The sequence below is a fragment of the Apium graveolens genome, chromosome 2 (assembly GCF_009905375.1).
Source record: "Apium graveolens cultivar Ventura chromosome 2, ASM990537v1, whole genome shotgun sequence".
Lineage (NCBI taxonomy): Eukaryota > Viridiplantae > Streptophyta > Magnoliopsida > Apiales > Apiaceae > Apium > Apium graveolens.
The window spans coordinates 170,969,598-170,992,893 of NC_133648.1; the positions used below are offsets into that span (position 1 = coordinate 170,969,598).

Below are 23,296 nucleotides of genomic sequence, written 5' to 3' on the forward strand. Positions count from 1 at the left end.
AGCACTAACAATGATAGGCAGTTCTTACATCTTCTTGACAAGCTGGAAATCTCAAATCCTAACAATGACATGTACATGAATGCTATCAAGACTGAAGTCTCAAGGATCACAGCTGCTTTTGATAGATCCCTAAATGAGATGAGCATTTTTGTATATTGTCAGAGTGAAGGATCTTTCAAGGTGTCACTTCATCTATTTGAGAATCGTTCTTTGTCAGAGATTTGGGTTCTTTTAAACAAAGTCAAAAGAAGCTCAGAATTGAATGAAGTTCTTCGAGAAAGGCTTAAAGAGTTTGCCAGCAGGGCTAGTCCTCAAGTGGTCAACAATCCTCATCAGGTGAGATTCTTTAAGTCTGATTGTCTTCAAATCTGTCAGCTAGATGTACAATCTCTTAAAGACTACTCAGCTAAGCATCTGGTCTGGATGGAACATCATTTAAGAACTGCTGGATACTCATCCATGTTGAAGACTCAAGCTGCTGATTTGATTCAAGCTTATTGTGAAAAGAATATTAAAAGGTACAATCAGATCAAGAATAAGCTGAAGTCAATTGGAGTTCAACCAGTCAGACCAGCAAGCTTCACTTCAGAAAAGGATCGTGTCTTTGACAAGGAATTGCTTCAAGATTTAGAAGAAGGTGAAGTCAGAAGAGAAGACAACTGAAGTCAATTAGCTCAAAACTCAATGTAATATGATTAGAGCTTTATGAATCAAGATAGTCTAATGTATTTATATGTTCAGGCTAGAGGAACATCTATCTTGTATTCACTTGTAAATTTCATTTGGAATCTGGAAAATGTTTAATATAATCCAGAACTTTTCTGCTATTTACTTTACATTACTGTTTATATCTTTTTCTTATTTGTTAGTTGAGTTATCCTCTAGGTATTTGTTGTTATTGTCTAACAAGCAAATAGGGGGAGATTGAAAGGCATATGTCATAGCCTATTCGTTTATTCGAGGATTTAACTCAACTCAAATAAGAATGTAATAAGTAAATAGTGGATCTATCATCAGAGAGATCTCACAAAGTAACATCTGTCAAAGGATAAAGAAACATTGTTCATCTGCAGACTTGGAGATTCACTAGAAGAAGTTCAAGAATTTGATCATGCCTCAGTGATATAAATCAAGATCGTGGATTTAATCAAGTGGCAGAGATCTCGTCAGGGTATCATTTATTACAAGGATTTAATCAGAGTATCAAAGTCAAGACATGAAGAAACGTCACGGAAGTTAGTCACTCATGAACCAGACAATACATCGAGTGTCAGCATTGAAGTGGCGGAATTGATTCGTAAGTCTCAGTGATTTTCAGAAGATTGTCAGAAGAATGGATGCTGCTCAGGGTTAGTATTAATTCTCTATTAATTAATTAAGTCATATAATTTAATTAAGAAAATAAATTATATCTGCAAAGATTAATTTATTGATTAATTGAATTAAATTGATTAATTAATTTAGAATTAATATTGAGGATTTACAAGATTTTAATTGGTTTAAAATCTGCTTAAATTCAAAACAAGACAATTCATTTGAACTAGTATGACAATCGGTATGACAATTGATAGTCATACCGAAAGTCATGCCAATACATTTAATTGTCTTATTAGAATTTCTGTTTAGATTAAAATCTGTTATTAATTCAGCAAGACAATTTATTTGAACTAATATGACAATCGGTATGACAATCAATAGTCATACCGAAAGTCTTGCTAGTTCATTTTGATTGTCTTGCTAGTTGTAAATATTGTCATACCGAAAGTCTTGCTGGCCAAAGAGATTGTCATGCCAGTACATTTTTCAGTTCGGTGTTTGATAAAAGTAGCAGAAGACTTTTGTTGATCAACTAACAGAATCCAATCAAACAGAACACACAAGAGAAAAAGGAGCAGAAAACAAAAGCATAACATTTTATTTTTCATCTGCTTTTCTTCAAGATTAAATTTCTAGATTGTAAAGTTAAATCCAATCAACTAGAAATATTTATCTTGTTCTTGTGTATCAATCTAGCGGATTAAAATCCCTAGAACTTAATCTCAAATCGCATTTAGCATTTGATCTTTTAATTACAAAAATAGAAAAAGTTCATGTCGAATTTATTCTAGATTTGTAATAATTGATTTGAGATTAATCCCTTGTAACCGATACCGTAGTTGTAACACCTTTCAAGTTTAATAAAAGTTTTATTTAACTTGAATTTTGTTTCACAATTTTATTCCGCATTTTATTCGATTAAACGGTATTGTTTGCATTCAACCCCCCTTCTACAAACAAATTGGGACCTAACACAATTTTAAAATCATGTCTTAATCAAAATCATTTTATAACGCTACGGATTACAGCCGGTGATCAGCCGCGAAGTAATCCCGAACCTCGCTGGGTTCTAATACATTAACGGGAATCCCTAGGCAACTTTTAAGCCTAATAAAAGTGTGGAAAGGACTCGCGTCTCAGTCCAGATCCACTATTCAAGGAAAACATTTATCCCCATTTGGGACTGAAAACCCACATTATATTTATTTCAAAAACTGAAGCCGAATTATAACAAAATCTCTTTTAACAGTAAATATTTTTATTAAGGGAATATAGATCAACTCGAAACACGGGAAATATGGTACTAAATCTCAGGGCCATGACTCACAAAACTATACTCTATTAAAGTAATTGAATGGTTTTCATATCTCAAAGATTTAGACAAGGGAATTCAGTGAGGCTATTGGATATTATAAAAGGGTAATGCCAAATTGGGCTTTAAGCAATGGTTTCTCATCAAGGTTCAAGTGCTGGATCATCAAGAAGGTAGGCTTCATGAATACTAAGGGTGTTAGGGTATGCAGAAATGATCTTTAACTCAGGATATATCAGAATTGTCAAGCTTTAGGATAAGAAAGAGGGTATCAATCAATGAGGAATCACGTTGGTAAATATCTGACTATCAGAGTTGAAGGTAAGGTTCTATAGGGGTTCAAGTTTCAGGGTGAGATATTAATACTTTGGAATCATTAGCATGTTAATCAAGAGGATCATTCAAGTATTATAACAACTCTTTATTTTATCATGGCATTCAACTATCATGAAAAGACTTTTCAACTACTTGCAATACGTACTCGAGGGTTCATGGCATCTCTATATAATTCAAAGATAAACATAAGATACGCTTGATTTAATATATCAAATGACACAGGATAGTTGTAGCAATGTATGAACTATTAGCAGTAAATACGAAGGTCAAGTTGAATCACTTGCCTTGAGAAAGGCTGGTCTGGTCTGACTGGTAGGAGCAAATGGAGCTTCACTCGACCTTTATGGCAAGTTTTCCCTCATCTCGAGATCCTACATAATAATAATAATCCTTATTATAATATATTTTTACCATCTTAACCTATTTACAACTTGAAATTAAACACGGATGGCACTTAGGCCTATACGCACTTAATTTTATATTCACATTTAAATTACAAAAGTACACACATAGACACATATTCACATATCATATATTAACACCAAATAACACCATATATACCATAATGCAACAATAGGCTTGGATGATCTCGACTCACCACTTAAGTCACTTGGTCGCTAAACTAGACAAGGTCTTCTAATTTTGGCTTCCTAACTCGATGTGCCTTTCCTAAATTATCCAAAACCTATTTACCCTCACTTGTGCGTTTAGCTCTACTGATCTTATACCATCTTACAACTATGGTGGGAGACCTAATACTCACCTCTAAGTGTTCTAAAACTATGTGATAAGTGAAAACGCTCACTGGTGCAAATTTCAGGATGACAACTATGGTTTCTTGAGTGCATTAAACACTCTTAAACTACAAGTTTTCCTTCAAAACTTTTACACAAGACTCTCCTGACCTAAGGGCATCTCACAAAATTGATGTGGCTCAAGGGCCTGGCTTGGGCCTTCTTGGGCCTAAGCTAAAAGTCCAAGGTTCCCCTGTTTTTCTGGGCAGAAAATGCCCTGACTTGAATTAACATGTGACACATGGTTCTAACTCATATCCTATGAACTATGGTTGGAAAAACTTCTCTGACACGCCCTCTAACTAAGGCCCAATAGGGCCTAATGAGGGCCTACCCATGACATGGTCAAATCTTCCTATTTCTAAGTTGCAACAAAACTGTCCCCTGCTGGACAGATTTTGTTATTCTACTTGTGCACCTAACCAAAAGACATGCAAACCTCCAACCAACTCCTAAAACCTTTTATATACTCCCAATAATAACTTTTGGTAGCTTGGGCCTCAAAGTGCACATCAATGACATGGTCAAAACTCACTCTAAACCTCAGGGTACTAAACTGATTTTCTGCAGAAACTATAACTCTCATTTCTCCAAGGTTTTGACTTGACAAACTCAACTAACAACAACTCAATACTTAAACCAAGACTTATAAATGGTATTATACTGAATTAACTCCCTTATTCTCAAAATAACCTTGGGTGAGATCATCCTTACCTAAGGTACAATTATGGCAAAATAAAAGAGATCACATTTCTCAACTCACCAATCATTAAGTTTTGAAACCACAAGATATGCATTTTATAAAAGATAACCACGAATTATTACCATGCAACAAGAAGCATAAATCAATATTAACACATTATTCCTACTGAAATTAAGGCTCACTAACAAAATCTTTCCAAATGATCAAAATCTTATAACATTCTAAGAGAAATCCACATGCATGCATGTCCTCGGGTTTTGCTAACCAAAACAACACATTTTCTACATATATTCTACCATAAAATTGACATGAAAGCCTAGCATAAGCTATACCTAGATGATCACTTAGCATTCAAGGAGTTTTATCAATTTTTCACCACAAAATTCAAGTCATTATCACATAAACATGCAAAATTTGAGCAAAACAACAAGAATGATCTCAAGGACCATTCAATCGGCTCCCATATGGTCATGTCCGAATGAAATGGATGGGAATGGCCATTTAATCATCAAGAGTTTCCTTCTCAAGACTTGGCACTTATCTATTCCTTGTAGTCCTCTCAAAAACACCCCTAAACTCACAAGAATCAAGGTTGTATTTTGAGTTTCACTAAAACTTTTACATGCAACCTTTAAACTTAAACTTTCTACTCAAAACTCTTTGAAATATGAGCGATCATGGTATGGGAAGTAACATTTACTTGTGTAAAGAGTGGAAGCTTGGTTGAGGATTGAAGAAAAAAAATGGGGAGGGGGGTTCCGGCTTTTAGCTGAGAGTGAGAGGGGAGAGCCGAGAGGAGGGAGAAGGGAGGGAGGAGAGAGTGAGGTGTGGGTGGAGTATGAGAATGATCATGACATTTGCTTGTTTTTATGGTATTTAATTTGACAAAATTTGAGTGGAAAAGAGAATCGACAAGTCTATCCCTCCACTTATACTTGGTGCATTTTGCATGCAAGGGTAAAGAAGGAAATTGGCTAGAGAAATAAGAGTTAGTGGGGTTGGAATTGTCCTCTTTGTCCTTGAAAAGAATGAGAGGGTGGTTTGCATGCAAGGGCTTTCTTGTAATTTTCTAAATATGATAACTAAAATTTATAATGATTTATTTTTATAAAATAAAATACAAGTTCAAAAATTATAAAATTTATACCATAAAATAACTTGGATTTTTAGAGACTTTATAAAATCATTTTCAAAATTTTGTGAACAAAATACCTTTTAAAAGAAAATTTTTCCAAGGCTTAGAATATTCCTTATAAATCAAAAATAAAGAAATTAAATAAACTTTTGCTTTGAAAAATCATATACTACATAAAGAAAATTTATAATGCAGAAATTTTCACTCACACAAACGTACAATCAGTAAATATATTTTCATTCGGCTTTAATATTATACCAAATCCACAAATAATATTACACGAAGATACTGGTCGTAACATCCTCTCCCCCTTAAGGGATTCTATCCCTAGAATCTAAGAGAACAGATGAGGATACCGGGAACGCATATCAGACTCTAACTCCCAAGTCGATTCTTCGACCTTAGGGCTCCTCCAAAGCACTTTCACTATCTTTACCGACTTATTCCTAATACTCTTTACTTGCCAGTCGAGTATTTTAACCGGTTGCTCCACAAATGACAGGTCTGCCTGAATTTCTAGAGGTTCATATTCTATCACATGGCTAGCGTCAGGATTGTACTTCTTAAGCAACGACACATGGAACACATTATGCACATGCTGATACTGAGGTGGTAAGGCCAACTCGTAGGTCACCTTTCCTACTTGACTCAAAATCTCAAAAGGACCTATGTATCTAGGTGCTAACTTCCCTTTCTTGCCAAATCTCATCAACCCTTTTCTAGGTGACACCTTCAGCAACATAGCTTCGCCAATTTGGAATTGAACATCCTTACGCGCTGGATCCGCATACTTCATCTGTCTATCTTGAGCAGCAGCAACCTTTTCTGAATTAACTTGACTGAGTCATGCAACTGTTGTACCAATTCTGAGCCGAGAATTCTTCCTTCTCCTACTTCATCCCAACTTGTTGGTGATCTACATTTTCGCCCGTACAAAGCTTCGTATGGTGGCATGCCGATACTGGAATGATAGCTGTTGTTATAAGAGAATTCAATCAACAACAAGTGGTCATCCCAACTTCCTGTAAAATCGATTGCACAACTGCGCAACATGTCTTCAATTGTTTGAATTATCCTTTCACTCTGGCCATCAGTCTGCGGGTGGTATGCCGTGCTCATATTCAACTTCGTGCCAAGACATTCCTGAAACTGCTTCCAGAATCTCGAGTTAAATCGGGGATCTCTGTCTGAAACTATTGATACGGGTACTCCATGCCTTAGTACGATTTCGCGCACATACAGATGAACCAACTTGTCCAGTGACGACTTCTCATTTATTGGAAGGAAATGCGCCGACTTCGTAAGATGATCAATTATAACCCATATTGTGTCATGTCCGGATTTCATTCGCGGTAGTCCTACTATAAAGTCCATAGCGATATTTTCCCATTTCCATTCTGGAATCTTCAGGGGCTGAATTAATCCGCTTGGTCGTTGATGTTCTGCCTTTACTTTCTGACAAGTATAACACTTTGCAACCCATTCTGCCACGTCTCGCTTCATATTTGGCCACCAAAAGTTTTTCTTTAAGTCTCAATACATCTTGGTGCTTCCCGGGTGGATTGAAAATTTCGAATTGTGGGCTTCATGGAGGATCTCATTCTTTAATTCAAGTACATGAGGAATCCATATTCTGGATGAAAATCTTAGTATCCCTTGCTCATCCCTTTGAGTATTAATCTCCTCTCCAGATAACTGATTCTTCTCTTTCTCCATTACTTCTTCTTGACACTTCTTTATCCTTTCCACTAGTGTTGGCTGAAAGGTCATTGCATGACAAACTTACTCGACTTTTCCATAAGCACAAAGTTCCAATTCCAATCTTTCGATTTCTTTAGATAACTCTTTTGATGTTATCATCATATTCAGTCTCTCCTTCCTACTCAGAGCATCGGTCACTACATTCGCCTTTCCAGGATGGTAATTTATCAAACAGTCATAGTCCTTGATCAATTCCATCCATCTCCTCTACCTCATATTGAGCTCTTTCTGAGTAAAAATGTACTTTAAACTCTTGTGATCCGTGTAGATTTCACACTTCTCTTCGTAGAGGTAATGTCTCCAAATCTTAAGTGCGAACACTATGTCGGCTAGTTTCAAGTCATGCGTCGGGTACTTTAACTCATGCGGTTTCAACTGTCTTGACGCATATGCGATCACTTTATTGTGTTGCATCAACACACAACCCAAACCCTTATGTGAAGCATCGCTGAATATTACAAAGTTCCCTTGATCATCTGGAAGTACCAACACCGAAGCGGTTACCAACTTTTGCTTCAACTCTTGAAAGCTATCTTCACATTCTGCACTCCATTCAAACTTTTGATTCTTTCTGGTTAACTTGGTCAATGGCGTGGCGATCTTCGAGAAATCCTTGACGAATCTTCTATAGTATCTGGCCAATCCTAGAAAACTTCGCACTTCCATAGGAGTCTTTGGCCTCTCCCAACTCATAGCTGCCTCAATCTTTGCCGGATCCACTTTAACTCCCTCATTTCCAATGACATGCCCCAAAAATTGAACTTCCTTTAACCAAAACTCACATTTGGTAAACTTGGCATACAACTTCTCTTGTCGGAGTATCTCCAATGCTATCCATAGGTGCTGCTTATGTTCTTCTTCCGACTTAGAATAAATAAGGATGTCATCAATAAATACCACGATAAATTTGTCCAAATACTTCTTAAATACCCAATTCATCAGATCCAGAAATACGGCCGGAGCGTTGGTCAATCCAAATGGCAATACTAGGAATTCATAATGCCCATATCTGGTCCTGAATGTGGTCTTGGAAACATCTTCTTCTTTGATCTTTAATTGATGGTATCCCGATCTCAAATCAATCTTCGAAAAGCATTTTGCTCCCTTCAACTGATCAAAAAGGTCATCTATCCTTGGTAGCGGGTAGCGGTTCTTGATCGTTACCTTATTCAACTCCCGATAATCTATGCATAGACGCATACTCCCATCTTTCTTCTTTACAAACAGAACAGGTGCTCCCCATAGCGACGCACTTGGCCGTATCACTCCCTTATCCAACAATTCTTATAGCTGGCTCGCCAACTCTTTCATTTCTGCTGGTGCCATCCTATATGGGGCCTTTGAAACTGGTTCCGTTCTTGGAGCAAGATTGATCTCGAACTCGATTTGTCGATCTGGTGGTAAGCCTGGTAGTTCGTCGGGAAACACATCCGGGAACTCGTTAACTACAGGGATATCTTCCATGCTGGGGCTGCCTTTTTCCGAATCCACTACATAAGCTAGGAATGACTCACAACCTTTTCTAAGTAGCTTCTTAGCCTGAACAATTGTAAGAAATAGTTGCTCTTGCCTCTGCCCCTTAAATACTACCTTCTCTCCACTCTTCATCTTTAAATACACTTTCTTGGTCTTACAATTAATCTGAGCGCTATTCTCTCCTAACCAATCCATTCCTAAAATTATATCAAACTCTCCCAACTTGAAGAGTATCAAGTCGGCTGAAAACTTATACCCCGAAATATCAATCTCACACTTTGGACAAAATTGATTCACAGGAATCTTCTCTTGGTTCGCAATTACCACATTTACTACCCTCATAATCATTTTCTAACATTGAATCTTATCAACAAAAGATTCTGATATGAAAGATCTTGTTGCTCCCGAATCAATCAATCCTTTAGCTTTGACATTGTTGAGTAAAAGTGTACCTGCTATCACCTCCGAATTCTGTACAACATCCTTCATCTTTAAATCAAATGTCCTTATTGTCGCTTGCGGGGTTGGTGCGGGTGGTGGAGGTAATGTCAATACCTCGGCTGGCACGCTTGCACTGGTACTTGCCACATTCATCAGAGCTTTGACTGGTCCGGTTGCCTTGCACTCCCTAGCTATGTGTCCAGTCCTTCCACACTTGTAGCATGTAACTCCTGGCTTCGTCATCTTGCACTCATTCCCCAAATGTCTCTTCTGATTGCACCTGTAGCATGTCATGCTCAGCTTATTACACACTCTGGGGTGCCTTCTTCCGCAGTGCTTGCATTCTGGCCTCTGGAACCTGTTTTCTCCAACTTGCCCTTGGCTTGCCTGATTGTTCCCTTTCGATTCTTGCCTTTTACCCAAATTTCCTTTCTTTTGAAAATTTCCGCCCTTCTAGAAACCAATCCTCTTTACATTCCGATCTTGTGAACTTCCTGCTTCAGACTTTTCTCCATAAAATGGAACCTTCCTTTTCTTGTTATCCCTCTCTTTCCTTGACTGCATCCCATTATTCTCAATCAGAGCAGCTTTCTGTAATACACCCACATAAGTTTCAAGCTCAAACATAGCCACCCTATCTCTGATCCAAAGCTCCAATCCTTGCTGAAATTTCTTTGCTTTTTCTTCCTCAGTGCTGGTATACTTTGTCACAAATCTTGACAACCCAGTGAACTTCTTCTCATACTCCAATACCGTCATGTTCCCTTGCTTCAACTCAAGAAATTTTAGCTCCATCTGATTCTGCATGTACTTAGGGTAATACTTATCCCGAAATAACTTCTTAAATCTCTCCCAAGAAACCTGCTGAGTGACTTCTATAGCTTTTACTGATTCCCACCAATAGATGACTTCTCCCTTCAAGAAGTAAGTAGCATACGGCGCCTTCTGATCATCTCCTAACTGTACCAACTCAAAAGCCCTTTCCATCTCCTTGATCCATGTGTTAGCTATCACTGGATCAGTGGTATCATGAAATGCAGGTGGATTTACATTCTGAAAAGCCTTGAAAGTGACAATTTGTCTAGGTGGTACTGGTGGTTCAGGTGGTTGGTGTGGCTCACGGTTATCTTGGTTTTCAATTCGTTGTTGAAGAGTTAGTTGTTGTTGAGCTATAGCATTGGTTTGTTGTTGCAAAGTTTCCAGTAATCGAAGAATGTTTGGGTCTGTGGTGGATGTGGATGTTGGGTTCTTCTTTTTGGGAGGCATGATCCTGAAATAAGAGTTGTGTCAAAACAGATATGAATGATAAAATGATTCGAGGGTATCGCATGGCATTCTCATTTACATATGGGGTCAAGTTTCCAAATTAAGCAGATATGATGATAAAAACGTAAAATAACAGTTGAGAGCAAATGGAATAATAGCACATAATTATTGAAATTTTAAAGGTCATAATACATAGGATTAGGACAAAGTCTGATTCTAGGAATAACAGGCTTATTTAAAGGAAACAACGGAAACAACTGGGGATTCCATAGAGTCTGATAGTACAACATGAAAGGTAAATGGAAAGAACTAAGGCTCCACTCCATCTGAACGGGCTTGGTAGTCTTTTCCTCTCGAAGCGTCTTCACAATGCTCTGGAGCTCATCCGCCACCATCTGAATGACATACTGGCTGGCACGGTCCCGGTGCGCTGGCATCTCCTCAAGCTTAGTGTTGACGTACTGAACCAAGGTCTCAAGTGTCGTAGTCATCTGTTCCTTGGGCTTCCCTTTGTAGTTTCGGCTGTCCGGATACACGTTCTTCAGTCGGTCTATCAGTCGGTCGTACTTGCCCTGAAGCATGTCGAACTCGCGCCTCAACTCAGCATACACGGAGAAAGCAATAGTGTCGTCCGACCCAGAGGATGACGAGGAATGCGCCCTTTCCGGACAACCAATAAGAGGAGTATTAATAATAATTTACTTAACCTACTCTCTCGCATATTATCTATAACCTACACACATATCCTATAACCTATTTGGGCTGTCCAGGGACTCTAAACCGTAGCTCTGATACCAAAACCTGTCACGCCCCCAACTTAAATAGCAAATTAAATATAGCTATTACAAAATTTTAAAAGAGATAACACAACCAAATCCAAGATCTTACAGTTTAGGGTTTGGAACAGCCCAACACTACCAACTATTACATCTGATTTTGAATACCGAGTCCTCACACAAACTACTATCACTTATTCTACCTGAGCTCGAACATAAGCATCAGCATCACAGGTCTTACGGGCAGTCTGCTTGAATCTAACCATAGCTGCTAGCTGTAATATCAGGGTAAAGCAAGGAGTGAGCCAAATGCTCAACAAGTGCTAACAGTACGACACAAAACATAAATCGAGATATACATTAAAGAATGACAATGGAAAGACATAACCAATGGTAACGAGAGATAAAACTGTGTGAGATGGCATCATTTTGCTTGTATCAAAACAATTTTAAAATCATGTCTTAATCAAAATCATTTTATGACGCTACGGATTACAGCCGGTGATCAGCCGCGAAGTAATCCCGAACCTCGCTGGGTTCTAAAACATTAACGGGAATCCCTAGGCAACTTTTAAGCCTAATATAAGTGTGGAAAGGACTCGTGTCTCAGTCCAGATCCACTATTGAAGGAAAACATTTATCCCCATTTGGGACTGAAAACCCATATTTTATTTATTTCAAAAACTGATTCCGAATTATAACAAAATCTCTTTTAACGGTAAATATTTTTATTAAGGGAATATAGATCAATTCGAAACACGGGAAATATGGTACTAAATCTCAGGGCCATGATTCACAAAACTATACTCTATTAAAGTAACTGAATGGTTTTCATATCTCAAAGATTTAGACAAGGGAATTCAGTGAGGCTATTGGATATTATAAAAGGGTAATGCCAAATTGGGCTTTAAGCAATGGTTTCTCATCAAGGTTCAAGTGCTGGATCATCAAGAAGGTAGGATTCATGAATACTAAGGGTGTTAGGGTATTCAGAAATGATCTTTAACTCAGGATATATCAGAATTGTCAAGCTTTAGGATAAGAAAGAGGGTATCAATCAATGAGGAATCACGTTGGTAAGTATCTGACTATTAGAGTTCAAGGTAAGGTTCTATAGGGGTTCAAGTTTCAGGGTGAGATATTAATACTTATGAATCATTAGCATGTTAATCAAGAGGATCAATCAAGTATTATAACAACTCTTTATTTTATCATGGCATTCAACTATCATGAAAAGACTTTTGAACTACTTGCAATACGTACTCGAGGGTTCATGGAATCTCTATATAATTCAAAGATAAACATAAGATACGCTTGATTTAATATATCAAATGACACAGGATAGTTGTAGCAATGTATGAACTATTAGCAGTAAATACGAAGGTCAAGTTGAATCACTTTCCTTGAGAAAGGCTGGTCTGGTCTGACTGTTAGGAGCAACTGGAGCTTCACTCGACCTTTATGGCAAGTTTTCCCTCGTCTCGAGATCCTACATAATAATAATAATCCTCATTATAATATATTCTTACCATCTTAACCTATTTACAACTTGAAATTAAACACGGATGGCACTTAGGCCTATACGCACTTAATTTTATATTCACTTTTAAATTACAAAAGTACACATATAGCCACATATTCACATATCATATATTAACACCAAATAACACCATATATACCATAATGCAACACTAGGCTTGGATGATTTCGACTCACCACTTAAGTCACTTGGTCGCTAAACTAGACAAGGTCTTCTAATTTTGGCTTCCTAACTCGATGTGCCTTTCCTAAATTATCCAAAACATATTGACCCTCACTTGTGCGTTTAGCTCTACTGACCTTATACCATCTTACAACTATGGTGGTCGACCTAATACTCACCTCTAAGTGTTCTAAAACTATGTGATAAGTGAAAGCGCTCACTGATGCAAATTTCTTCAAAACTTTTACACAAGACTCTCCTGACCTAAGGGCATCTCACAAACTTGATGTGGCTCAAGGGCCTGGCTTGGGCCTTCTTGGGCCTAAGCTAAAAGTCCAAGGTTCCCCTGTTTTTCTGGGCAGAAAATGCCCTGACTTGAATTAACTTGTGACACATGGTTCTAACTCATATCCTATGAACTATGGTTGGAAAAACTTCTCTGACACTCCCTCTAACTAAGGCCCAATAGGGCCTAATGAGGGCCTACCCATGACATGGTCAAATCTTCCTATTTCTAAGTAGCAACAAAACTGTCCCCTGCTGGACAGATTTTGTTATTCTACTTGTGCACCTAACCAAAAGACATGCAAACCTCCAACCAACTCCTAAAACCTTTTATATACTACCAATACTAACTTCTGGTAGCTTGGGCCTCAAAGTGCACATCAATGACATGGTCAAAACTCACTCTAAACCTCAGGGTACTAAACTGATTTTCTGCAGAAACTATAACTCTCATTTCTCCAAGATTTTGACTTGACAAACTCAACTAACAACAACTCAATACTTAAACCAAGACTTATACATGGTATTCTACTGAATTAACTCCCTTATTCTCAAAATAACCTTGGGTGAGATCATCCTTACCTAAGGTACAATTATGGCAAAACAAAAGAGATCACATTTCTCAACTCACCAATCATTAAATTTTGAAACCACAAGATATGCATTTTATAAAAGATAACCACGAATTATTACCATGCAACAAGAAGCATAAATCAATATTAACACATTATTCCTACTGAAATTAAGTCTCACTAACAAAATCTTTCCAAATGATCAAAATCTTATAACATTCTAAGAGAAATCCACATGCATGCATGTCCTCGGGTTTTGCTAACCAAAACAACACATTTTCTACATATATTCTACCATAAAATTGACATGCAAGCCTAGCATAAGCTATACCTAGATGATCACTTAGCATGCAAGGAGTTTTATCAAATTTTCACCACATGCAAAATTTGAGCAAAACAACAAGAATGATCTCAAGGACCATTCATTCGGCTCCCATATGGTCATGGCCGAATGAAATGGATGGGAATGGCCATTTAACCATCAAGAGTTTCCTTCTCAAGACTTGGCACTTATCCATTCCTTGTAGTCCTCTCAAAAACAACCCTAAACTCACAAGAATCAAGGTTGTATTTTGAGTTTCACTAAAACTTTTACATGCAACCTTTAAACTTAAACTTTCTACTCAAAACTCTTTGAAATATGAGCGATCATGGTATGGGAAGTAACATTTACTTGTGTAAAGAGTGGAAGCTTGGTTGAGGATTGAAGAAAAAAAAATGGGGAGGGGGATTTCGGCTTTTAGCCGAGAGTGAGAGGGGAGAGCCGAGAGGAGGGAGAAGGGAGGGAGGAGAGAGTGAGGTGTGGGTGGAGTATGAGAATGATCATGACATTTGCTTGTTTTTATGGTATTTGATTTGACAAAATTTGAGTGGAAAGGAGAATTGACAAGTCTATCCCTCCACTTATACTTGGTGCATTTTGCATGCAAGGGTAAAGAAGGAAATTGGCTAGAGAAATAAGAGTTGGTGGGGTTGGAATTGTCCTCTTTGTCATTGAAAAGAATGAGAGGGTGGTTTGCATGCAAGGACTTTCTTGTAATTTGCTAAATATGACAACTAAAATTTATAATGATTTATTTTTATAAAATAAAATACAAGTTCAAAAATTATAAAATTTATACCATAAAATAACTTGGATTTTTAGAGACTTTATAAAATCATTTTCACAATTTTGTGAACAAAATACCTTTTAAGAGAAAATTTTTCCAAGGCTTAGAATATTCCTTATAAATCAAAAATAAAGAAATTAAATAAACTTTTGCTTTGAAAAATCATATACTACATAAAGCAAATTTATAATGCAGAAATTTTCACTCACACAAACGTACAATCATTAAATATATTTTAATTCGGCTTTAATATTATACCAAATCCACAAATAATATTACACGAAGATACCGGTCGCAACAAGACCAACTACTGAGATCCAAGACCGGCAAAAGCTTAGAAGAACAAAGACTACACCAATGGTTCTACATCAACTTTGAAGAAATAACAGGGTGTTATTGTCTAAGATAGGTTGTGTAGGTTACATATTTATTTTGAGGTGGTAACCCGGAGTTACGCACCAAGACAAGTATTTGTGGGATTGTAAAGGCTTCTCCGCCCACGTAAGGAGCAAGGTTATTTTAAGGGAAAAGCTCGGGTCCTGGAGAGGAGCTCGGGGACTGGACGTAAGGGTGAACGAATCTATTAGAGGTTGCGCTATCGCGAACCAGGATAAATCTCCCGTGTGGTATTTTCTTCCTTGTCATTTATTTCCGCATACATAATCTGCATCGGTAAAATATTTAAAATGAGATAAATATTTTTAAAAAGCCATAATAATTTTTAAATTGGTATTTAAGCTATTCAACCCCCCCTTCTAGCTTAAAATAGCCCTTTTACGGGACCTAATAACTGGTATCAGAGCAGTGCTTTTTAACGTGTTTGTTAAGTGATTTGCAGATTTACAGGCACAACAAAAAGTGATCCGAAATGGCGTATCTAAATACTATCGGCTGTGGTGAAGGTCTATCTAGCTCTCGCCCTCCTCTATTTGATGACACCAACTTTGCAACATGGAAAACGAGGTTTCGTATCTATGCTAGATCTTAAAGAGTCAGAGTTGGATGGCCATAGAAGATGGAGTCGTTATTCCTACCAAAATGGTTGATGACATCATCATCGAAAAGAAGGTTACTGAATATAACACAATAGAGGAAGAAAGAATGAATATAGCTGCTAAGGCCGAAATGGTACTCACAAGTGCACTTGCTGAAAAAGAATACAAACGAGTAAATAATTGCAAGTCAGCACAAGAAATGTGGGATAAATTAGTGGTTACCTACGAAGGAACCACATATATAAAAGATTCTCGAATGGACACTTTGATCCAAGAATACGAGAACTTTAAACTCCAAGAAGGAGAAATAATAATCAACATGGAAACTAGATTCACTCACATTGTCGATGAACTATCTCAACTCGGAAAGAGTTATACACAAAATGAAAAGAACCGAAGAGTTCTTAAATCATTACCTCCAAGTTGGAAGGTTAAAGTAACCACAATCAAAGAGATGCACAATCTCAATGATTACAAAATAGATAATCTATTTGGAAATCTTCGTGCATACTAAGAAGATAATCTACAAGAAAAAGTCATTCCAAAAGTGGAAGATAAAAAGAAAAATATGGCTTTAAAATCCATACTAATAGATGAAGAAGAAAACGATGATGAATTAAACGAAGAAATCCAAAATCTCGATGAAAGCGAAATTGTTTTACTTACGAGACAACTACGCCGTGTGCTTCAAAGAAAAGCTCAAAGATACGTAAAAGGCTTCCTTAAATAAAATAATCAACAAAGAGTCTTTAACTCAAATGGAAGGCCAAATTACTCTCAAAATTACACTCCTAACTATAAGAGTAATTTTCCGTCAACGAGCTATAATAAAGGCAAAGGTATGCAAAATACTAATGTATATAATAATAACACTCCTACTTACACTCCTCCCAAACAAAAAGAACAAAACACGGAGGAAATACAAGAGGTGTGTTACGAACGTAAATAACCCGGTCACTTTAAACGAGAATGTCCTAAACTTATAAAAGGACGATCTCTCGTGACCGAAAACGGGTGGGATTTAAGTGAAGATGAAGAAGCTCCGGAAGCTAGTGAAGAAATTGTGAATCTATGCTTAATGGCTACCGGGGATGCATCTACTTCAAAGGAAATCTCCACTTCAAATCAAGAGGTAACCCTTTCTTCAAACTTCATTCAATTACATGAATCCAATTTGAATCTTGTAGATATGAATAATCAAGATTTAATTGAACTTGTGGTAAACATTAACAACAAGTATAAAGATCTTGACAAAAGACATCATCTATTATGGTCCGAGAAAATGAAACTCGAGGAAATACATTATAATCAAAGTAAAGAGTTTACTCGGATGATGGATTCAAAAGTCCAATATGAAGATGAAATATAATCTCTAAATAATCAACTCCACTTACTAAAAATTGAGAATAATACCCACAAGGAAAATATTCTCAAACTAGAAGTGGAAAATGTATCATTAATTTTCCAATCTGAAGAAATGGAAAATGAGAAGTTATAAATAAATGAAAATATTTGTAAACTTCATGTTGAGTTGTTGAACTTAAAAATACAAAATGAGTCACTCACTCAAGAAAGTTCAACAACTAAATCTCAAATAAACAATCTTGAAAAAGAGAAAGAGCTACAACATACCAATGAGCTTAAAGAAAAAGATTTAGAATTAGAAGCTCAACGGTTAAAACAAGAAAATTTCAAGCTCATATCTCAAGTTAAGGATCAAGAAATATTTCTTAACAACAAGATTGATGCCTTAAACAAAGAAAAATAAAATCTTGAAATTTTTATTCAAAGATTTACAAAAGGCAATGAGATATTAAATAAAATGGTACATTCAAAAAAATCCTTTAACCATGAAGGTTAAGGATATGATAAGAATGTCCAACCAAAGAAAGTTGTTCAATACCATGAACAAACTAAAAATGATGCCCCTAAATCACCCACATTTATATGTTCCTTCTGCAATAGACACGGACATACCATTTCTTATTATAAATTTAAAAATGGTGAATTTAAAGGAAAGCATATATGGGTTCGAAAAGGATGTAAGTCATCCAAAAATGTTGAAAAGAATGTATTCCATCCTAAGGTAGCTAATAACAATCAAAGGAAACCTATATCTCAATTCTTTTAACCACTTATTAGGTTTGAAAATAATAAACCAAAATATCATGGCATCTTTCCTAGAAATAATATGTATTATCCAAATGATAGAAGCATGATATATCAACATGGAAACTCTAAAACTTATGCTAGTACAAGAAGATCAAAATTAAATACCACATATCCACGGGGAACACTTTATAATATTAGGAATAATGCATCTCGAAATCTCTATGTGAATAAAAATGTTTATCCAATGCCTAGATTTTTCCATGCAAATTCAAATGTTATTTATGATGTAATAACCCCAGGACCCTCAAGAAAAAAGGGTACCTATGTATTAAATTGATCTATTTTGTAGGTTTGCCTTACTGCTAAGCAAGACTTGTGGTACCTTGATAGTGGGTGTTCGAGATATATGACTGGTAATAAGTCACCCTTGAACAACATTAAAAAGGTCACTGCTGGAAGTGTCACGTTCGGAGATAGTAGTAAAGGTATCATTATTGGCATCGATGACATCGGGAACGAGCACTTCAAGATATCCGATGTACAACTAGTCATGGGACTAAAGTACAACCTTCTCTCGATAAGTCAACTTTGCGATAATGGAAATAAGGTAATTTTCTATCCTACTCATTGTTCTATTCTTAATAAAGATGGAAAATTAGTCCTTACATGTCCTCGAGACAAGATTGTCTATACATGTGACATGAGTAAGCATGTTAACATATGCCTAATCACTACTATAGATGACCCTTGGTTGTGGCATCGAAGATTAGAACACGCAAACATGAAGTTGATTAAAAATATATCAACTAAAGAACATGTACGAGGAATACCAAAATTAAATTATAAAAAGGATCACATATGTGAAGCTTGTGAAATTGGCAAACAAATACGAGCCTCTCATAAAGCAAAATTTATGGTATCTACCTCACGACCTCTCGAGCTTTTACACATGGATCTTATCGGTCCAGTCCCTATACAAAGCCTCGGAGGATGTTCATATACTTTGGTAGTTGTTGATGACTATTCACGATTTACGTGGAAAGAATTCCTCAAATCCAAAAGTGATGTTTTTGAATCTTTTTCTTCTCTATGCAAAAGAATTCAAAACCAACAAAATAATACCATAGTTTATATAAGAACTGATCATGGTAAAGAATTTGAAAATTCAAACTTTACAAGTTTTTGTGAAACTAATGGTATCACTCATAACTTTTCTGCTCCTTACACTCCTCAATCTAACGGAGTAGTTGAAAGGAAGAACAGAACATTACAAGAAATGGCAAATACAATGATAAATGAATATCGTCGTCCTAAATATTTTTGGGCCGAAGCAATGTCCACTACATGCCATATACTAAATAGAGTCTTATTAAGACCTATAATTCAAAAGACTCCATATGAGCTTTATTTTGGTAAAACTCCTAAAGTTAATTACTTTAGAGTATTTGGAAGTAAATGCTATATAATAAACTCCAAAGATTACCTTATAAAATTTGATCCAAAATCAAATGAAGGTATATTCCTTGGATATTCAACAAATAGCAAAGCTTATAGAGTATTTAATTTAAATTCTCTAGTGGTGGAAGAATCAATGAACATAGCATTTGATGAAACAAAACCATCACCTAAATACGAAGATCTTGTAGACAAAGAAGATGTCACACAAGACAATATTGAGAATGTTATTCGACAATTCGAAAATGTGGATTTTGGATCATCACCCCCAACAAATGGACTAGAATTGTTAGAAATAGATATTGAACCACCTAAAGATGTTCCAAATATTAGAATTCATCCTTTAGACAATGTTCTAGGAGACTTAACTAAAGGAGTTCAAACACGGTCATAAGTTCAAAACATTGTGAATCACCTTAGTTTTTTTTATCACAAATAGAACCTAAAATCGCTAAAGAAGCTTTATTAGACGAAGATTGGATCTCTGCAATGCAAGAAGAATTAACCCAATTCTCTCGTAGCAAAGTTTGGGAACTTGTTCCAAAACCCAAAAATACTTCCATAATTGGAACTAAATGGGTATTTAGAAATAAGTTAGATGAAAATGGAACTGTTGTGCAAAATAAAGCTAGACTGGTTGCACAAGGCTATACTCAAATGGAAGGTATAGACTTTGATGAAACATATGCACCGGTAGCATGAATTGAGTCAATTCGTATGCTATTAGCTTTTGTATGTCATAAGAATTTTAAAGTATATCAAATGGATGTAAAATCTGTATTCTTAAACGAGATACTAGAAGAAGAAGTATATGTTAAACAACCTCCCGGCTTTGAAGATTCAACACATCCAGAATATGTATACAAATTATACAAAGCTCTATACGGATTAAAACAAGCCCCAAGAGCCTGGTATGAAAGGTTAAGCAAATTCCTGTTAGAATATAATTTTAAAATGGGAACGGCTGATAAAACCTTATTTACAAGACAAGAAACAAATGATATCTTGCTTGTACAAATATATGTAGATGACATCATATTTGGTTCAACCAATGATGCACTATGTAAAGAATTCTCTGACTATATGAGCAAAAATTTGAGATGAGTATGATGGGTGAATTAAATTTCTTTTTGTGATTGCAAATAAGACAATCTGATGAGGGCATTCATATTTCACAATCAAAATATTGTAATGAAATGCTAAAGAAATTTAAAATGGAAAATTGCAAACCAATTTCCACACCTATGTCAACATATGACAAACTAACGGAGGATCCGAAAGGAATTCCCGTTGATGCTAAGAAATATCGAGGAATGATTGGTAGTTTATTATACATTACCGCAAGTCGACCTGATATACAATATAGTGTTTGTAAATGTGCTAGATTTCAAGTATCACCAAAAGAATCTCACTTATCCGCGGTAAAAAGGATACTGAGATATCTAAAAGGTACCACGAATATTGGTCTTTGGTATCCTAAAGGAATACCATTTGACTTGACTTGTTATTCTGATTCAGACTATGCTGGACATTTAGTCGACAGAAAAAGTACAAGTGGTACGTGTCAGTTTCTGGGTGGATGTTTAGTTTCATGGTATTCAAAAAAACAAAATTCTGTATCTATATCCACCACTGAAGCTGAGTATATAGATGCTGCCAAATGTTGTGCACAAATACTGTGGATAAAACAAACATTGGCAGACTATAACACAAAATTTGATGTAATCTCTATTTTATGTGATAATACGAGTGCGATTGATTTAAGTAAAAATCTCGTGCTGCACTCTAGATCCAAACACATAGATGTGAGACATCATTTTTTACGTGATCATGTCAACAAAGGCAATATAAAAATGACTCATATTGAAACCGAGTATAACATCGCTGATATCTTTACAAAACCATTAAATTCTGACAGATTCACTAAACTCCGTTTGGATTTAGGAATGTTGGAATATTTAAAATAAATAATATATTATCTAAATATATTATTTATATTATGAGTAAACAATTATATATATATAAATCTATTTTAAAATAAAAAAACTTCTTTTCTACTATCTTTTAATTCTCTCAATAATTCAGATTATCAATAAATATTTATTGATCGGATTTTGAGAAATTAAATGGACTAAGTGCATTGAAAAGAAATTTATTGTAAAATAAATTAAATATTATTACTCCTTAATAGTTCTAAATTTTTCTCTAAATATATACATATATATATATACATATATATATATATTAATTCAAAAATAGCTTGTAATTATTTTTCTAAAAACAAAAAATTCTATTTTCTATCTTATTTTTTAGATAAGCCCGACCCAATATACAAATACATCTATATTCCCTTTAAATATTTCGGCCCAATAAATCTAAACCGTTCATTCCTATCTCAGTCTAATCTCAGCCGTCCATTATATATCAAATATATTACGTACAAATTAGGGTTACACTTTTCATACAGTCTCTCCTCTCGCCTCTTTCTCTCTCGTTTTTCTCTCAAAAACCCTAGCTGCCGCTTTCGGTTTTCCGATGAGTTCATCGAATCCCTTCACTCAAAACACTTTTAACCTCGGATTTCAGATACTATACATATATTTTTAAGCGATTTAATCAAAACTCGATTAAATTGAATCTTAGGTTTGGGCAAATCGAAGAGATTTCGATTAAAACACTCGAGTTCAAATCAATTGAACTAGGGTTTTGAATCGAAATACATATATACGTCCGTTTAATATATATATACTTTTAATTCGACTGAAATCAATGAAGTTTTGAAACCCTAACTCGATGTATTGAGCGGTTTTTGCAGGGTAAACGAAGAAGAAGAAAGCATAAATGGTAGATCGAGGAAAAAGAGATTGATTGGTGAAGGAATCGGCATGACTCAGTTGAGTCAACTCGGATGAGTTACCGAGTTAACTCACTGAGTCACTCAATTCGGGGTCAGACGAGTTGAGTCAGGTAAGTGTCCATGAACGTTTCAATTCCATGGACTCAGGTATGTTTCTTGTAAACTCAAAATTGATTCAGTGAGTAGCTATGTGATTATCTGGAATTAAATATGTAAATGATTGATCTGTGGATCAATTGATTGTTTTTAAGTTGATTTAAGTTTTTTTTTGATTCGATGTTTTTGATAAATAAAGTTAATTGAAATTTGGTTTGATGGTGTACCTGAACTGAATGAAATGTCTGTTTTAATTTTGTCCTTGTAATTAAACTGTATGATAACCTTCCTGAGTTATCAACTGTGTTTTGACAAAATTAACTTAATTCATTCGATTAATATGATGGATGAATTAACTAAGTATCAGTGGTGAATTAACAATGTTGTTTAGATTTAAATTGAGAAACTTGATTGCTGTTGGAGTTCCAGTAAGTTATAAGTTCATTTTGTTGATAAAATTAACTGTTGGTGGATTAATTGAGAAATTCAGTGATGTGTTGACGGAGTTGTTTTGGTTTTACATAAGAAACTTAATTGTTGTTGAGAATTCCAAAGATATATTGACAAGATTTATTTGATTTGAACTATGAAACTTGATTGCTGTTGGATTAACTGATAGTTCCAGAAATGCATTGACAAAATTGTTTAAGTTCAAATATTAAACTTGATTGCTTGGTGGATTATTTGAGAGTTTCAGTGATATATTGTCAACAATTATTTTAACCTATTTTGAATTAGCTGATTTATCAGTAGTGTGTTGATTTGATTATTTGTACTTAATTTGATTAAGTGATAA

At 35.6% G+C, this 23,296-nt stretch overlaps 1 protein-coding gene across 1 annotated transcript; it reads left to right on the plus strand.

Moving 5' to 3' along the window:
- Positions 1-15,987: 15,987 nt before the first annotated feature.
- On the plus strand, positions 15,988-16,494 carry LOC141695455 (uncharacterized). Its single transcript, XM_074499700.1, has one exon. The coding sequence runs from the start codon at positions 15,988-15,990 to the stop codon at positions 16,492-16,494; it is 507 nt and encodes a 168-aa protein (XP_074355801.1).
- Positions 16,495-23,296: the final 6,802 nt, after the last annotated feature.